The sequence below is a fragment of the Triticum aestivum genome, chromosome 3D, assembly GCF_018294505.1.
Source record: "Triticum aestivum cultivar Chinese Spring chromosome 3D, IWGSC CS RefSeq v2.1, whole genome shotgun sequence".
Lineage (NCBI taxonomy): Eukaryota > Viridiplantae > Streptophyta > Magnoliopsida > Poales > Poaceae > Triticum > Triticum aestivum.
The window spans coordinates 511,891,844-511,894,935 of NC_057802.1; the positions used below are offsets into that span (position 1 = coordinate 511,891,844).

The following is a 3,092-nucleotide window of genomic DNA, read 5'->3' on the forward strand; positions in this document are numbered from 1 at the left end:
CCGTTGGCGGCGGGGTGACGCGGCGGCGCGGCCTGGCGGCGCCCGCTCGGCCCAGATCTAGGCCCTTCGGGCCGGCGGCGGGGCGGGTCTGCTTCGTGGCTTCCGGGAGGCGGGGGAGAAACGATGAGCGGCAGGGTGCTGGCGGCGCCATCGCCGGCTTGCTGCAGTGTGGCGGCGGGGCTTAGCGGGCCCGTTTCGAGCCTAGCCGGGCCAGGGGTGGCCTGGCATGCCCTACTGCCGCGTCCGGACGGCTACCGCGATGGTGCCGGAGGTCCTGGCCTCCCGCACGACGGCGGTGGAGGTGGTTCCCTCCCGTTCGGCTTCGGTGCTGCTTCTCCCTCCGCGGGGCGCTTCTCCCCGGTCCTCTTGGCCTCGTGTTGGTATTCGCAGTGAGGCGGCGTGGGTGATGGCGCAACCGCGATGGCACATGGTGGTGGGCGGCGGTCTGGCTGGTCGGCTCCGGTCCGTGGGGCGGTGGGGATTGGAGTACGGGAGAAATCCTTGCCGGTCTTCGGCCCCGATGTGGTGACACTTGCGGGTGCCACCATTCCTTCCTGGAGGGTGCCGGTGATATCCATCCCCCACCTCCCTCCGCGTGCCGGGGAAACCCTAGGACATGCCCGGGCAGCAGCGTCGTCGGCATCGCTTTCCTTCTTGGAGGTGCTGTTTTGTACGCGGTGGTCCGGAGCCTCGGGTTGTAGTAGTTTGTGTCTGGTGGGCGTAGCGGTAGCGGGTCATCTGCGCTCTGTCGAGCTGCCGTTGTTGGCATTTGCTTCTTCTTTTTCTTTTGGGCTTGTTGTGCCGTTCGCCTTAGTGATCCTGTATCGGTGTTGGTTGCTTTGGAATACAAAGCGGGGGGAAACCCTTTTTCGGTAAATTAGTGTTGTATTGTCTTAGAAAGTCAGGTTTAGGGAGTTAACTATGTTAGGAGTTCGATCATATGGTGTAAGGTGATTTCTAAAAAACATTATAGAAAATGAGTGGGAGCATTTTTTTTAAGAAACATAAAGTACAACATAACGCATACACACGGAGCACACACTCATGCAGCGCCTACTGAAGACCAGAATCATGGAGCTTCATTGACGAAAAGTCACCACATGCATCTTGTTGATGGGAACATCGACTCCCGCTAAAACAATATTCCATCTTAATGAGACATACTCCCTCCGTTCCCAAATATTTGTTCATTTTTAAATGATTAACGTGTCATGCGTTCACGAGTGCAGAACCACTACCACATCATCAGCCATACCACTCTTTGTAAGTTTTGGAGTAAATCTACTATCACAAGTTATGGTTCAAACTTATTTGTTTCATAAACTGGGGACTAAAACAAAGCTTAATCAATACTGGAGGGACCAAATTTACAAAAAGAACTGTACATTACCATTTCCCATTGATACCGGGCTTAGTAAAGCATGAACAAGATCACATAAATCCTCATCAGTTCCCTCAAGCCCAGGCACAAAAGTTTTCTTGTTTGAATCCAGGAGACATTTTCAGTACACACCAGAATGTACACAAGCTCATCCTTTTGGACACGCATATGAGTTGTTTTCCGACACTGTTGCCACCCAATGATGAACAGCAACAAAGGCAGCAGGTGCATTCTCCTTCTAGCTCATTCTGCACATCCTTTTTTTGCGAGACATTCTGCACATCCTTGGCATCCTTGGCTGACAATGGATCAGCCCATCACGAACCCCATCCATGCATCAGGCTCTCCACAATAACATAAAACGAAACTGAAAGAAGGGAGCTTCCACAGAAACCAATCTGCTCTGTTGATGGCACACGGCAGAGAGACCAACCCGGCATCAGGAGCATCCGGTCTCCGTAGAATTTTCACCGGAACACGCAAAGGTGTCCTCTTCGTGAGAAAAGCCTTTCAGGAGTCAGGAGGAACTGGATCCGTACTCTCTGCCATTACAAAGACGATCGGTATGCATGGAAATGGGGAGAAAAACACTGCAGAAGTGCAGATTTTCATAGGCTAGCCAGACCTGCCTTGTATGCGTTCCATCAGAAATGTGGACAGGGTACATAAATAATCACGGCCAGTTGATGCCTCGCATATTTCTAGAAGAGTTGAAATATGCATTAACAAGCACCGGTAGTTGCTAATTAAGATAATCATTACTGCAGGGAACAAAGCTAAAAAAGATTTACTGCCGGCAGTGCTCATTTGGCCTCCGGAAGCTATGCCAGACAAAGGTTCAGAGTAACAAGTGAATCATATGCGGATGACGTAGGCTCGGAGCCTCTCGGAGCAGACGAAGCAGTGCGGGAAGTAGAAGGCCACCACGAACCCCACGACGAATCCGACGGCTGCTCCGATGCTCGACTGGTCGTTGAGCCTGTGCAGCCTGATTCTTACCGGTCTCCATCTCCTCTTTGAGGGGGGACAATCATCCAACGGTGAACCACAAAGCCCTTGGTTACCAGCAAAGTTCGAAGCCGAAAACCTTACTACTAGCAAAGAAGGAATAGTCCCTGATAACGAGTTCTCTGCGACATTGAATTCAGATAGCCGAGTAAGAAGATTGAATTGCCGTGGAATTTCACCTCTGAATTGGTTATGCTGGAGGGAGAGGACATTCAGATATATCATATTTGAGATATTCTGTGGGATTGAACCCGAAAAGCTATTGCACGAAAGATCCAGAGATGTCAGATACGGCACCTCCCGTGAAATGTTGGCAGGGATTGGTCCTTCGAAATTGTTATTTGACAGGTCCAGGTTCATCATGCTCGTACAATATTGAAGACCACGAGGAAATGGGCCTTCAAGTCCTAGGTTCCCGAGTCGTAGAGAGAGAACTCTGTCCTCGTCAGGGTGCCAGCATTCCACACCAGTAAACCGGCATATGAAAGCAACGGTGTTATTTTCAAAGTTCCAAGAGGATTTGAGTACACCGTTGGGATCAGTCACTGATTGTTGCACAGACTTCAGGCACTGGATATCTTGTTTTGTACTAAAACATAATGTTGAGCTATTCAAGAGGAGAAACAAAAGGAGGAACTTGGTATCATCAGCCATCGTAAGCGTGGAGTGAAACAAACAGCTGCTCGGTTGGAAGCTGCGTCTT

At 50.7% G+C, this 3,092-nt stretch overlaps 1 protein-coding gene across 1 annotated transcript; it reads right to left on the reverse strand.

Annotated features, from left to right (window-relative positions):
• Window positions 1–1,979: 1,979 nt before the first annotated feature.
• LOC123075140 (probably inactive leucine-rich repeat receptor-like protein kinase At5g48380) lies at window positions 1,980–3,092 on the reverse strand. The gene has a single exon (XM_044497811.1). The coding sequence runs from the start codon at window positions 3,041–3,043 to the stop codon at window positions 2,237–2,239; it is 807 nt and encodes a 268-aa protein (XP_044353746.1). The 5' UTR covers window positions 3,044–3,092; the 3' UTR covers window positions 1,980–2,236.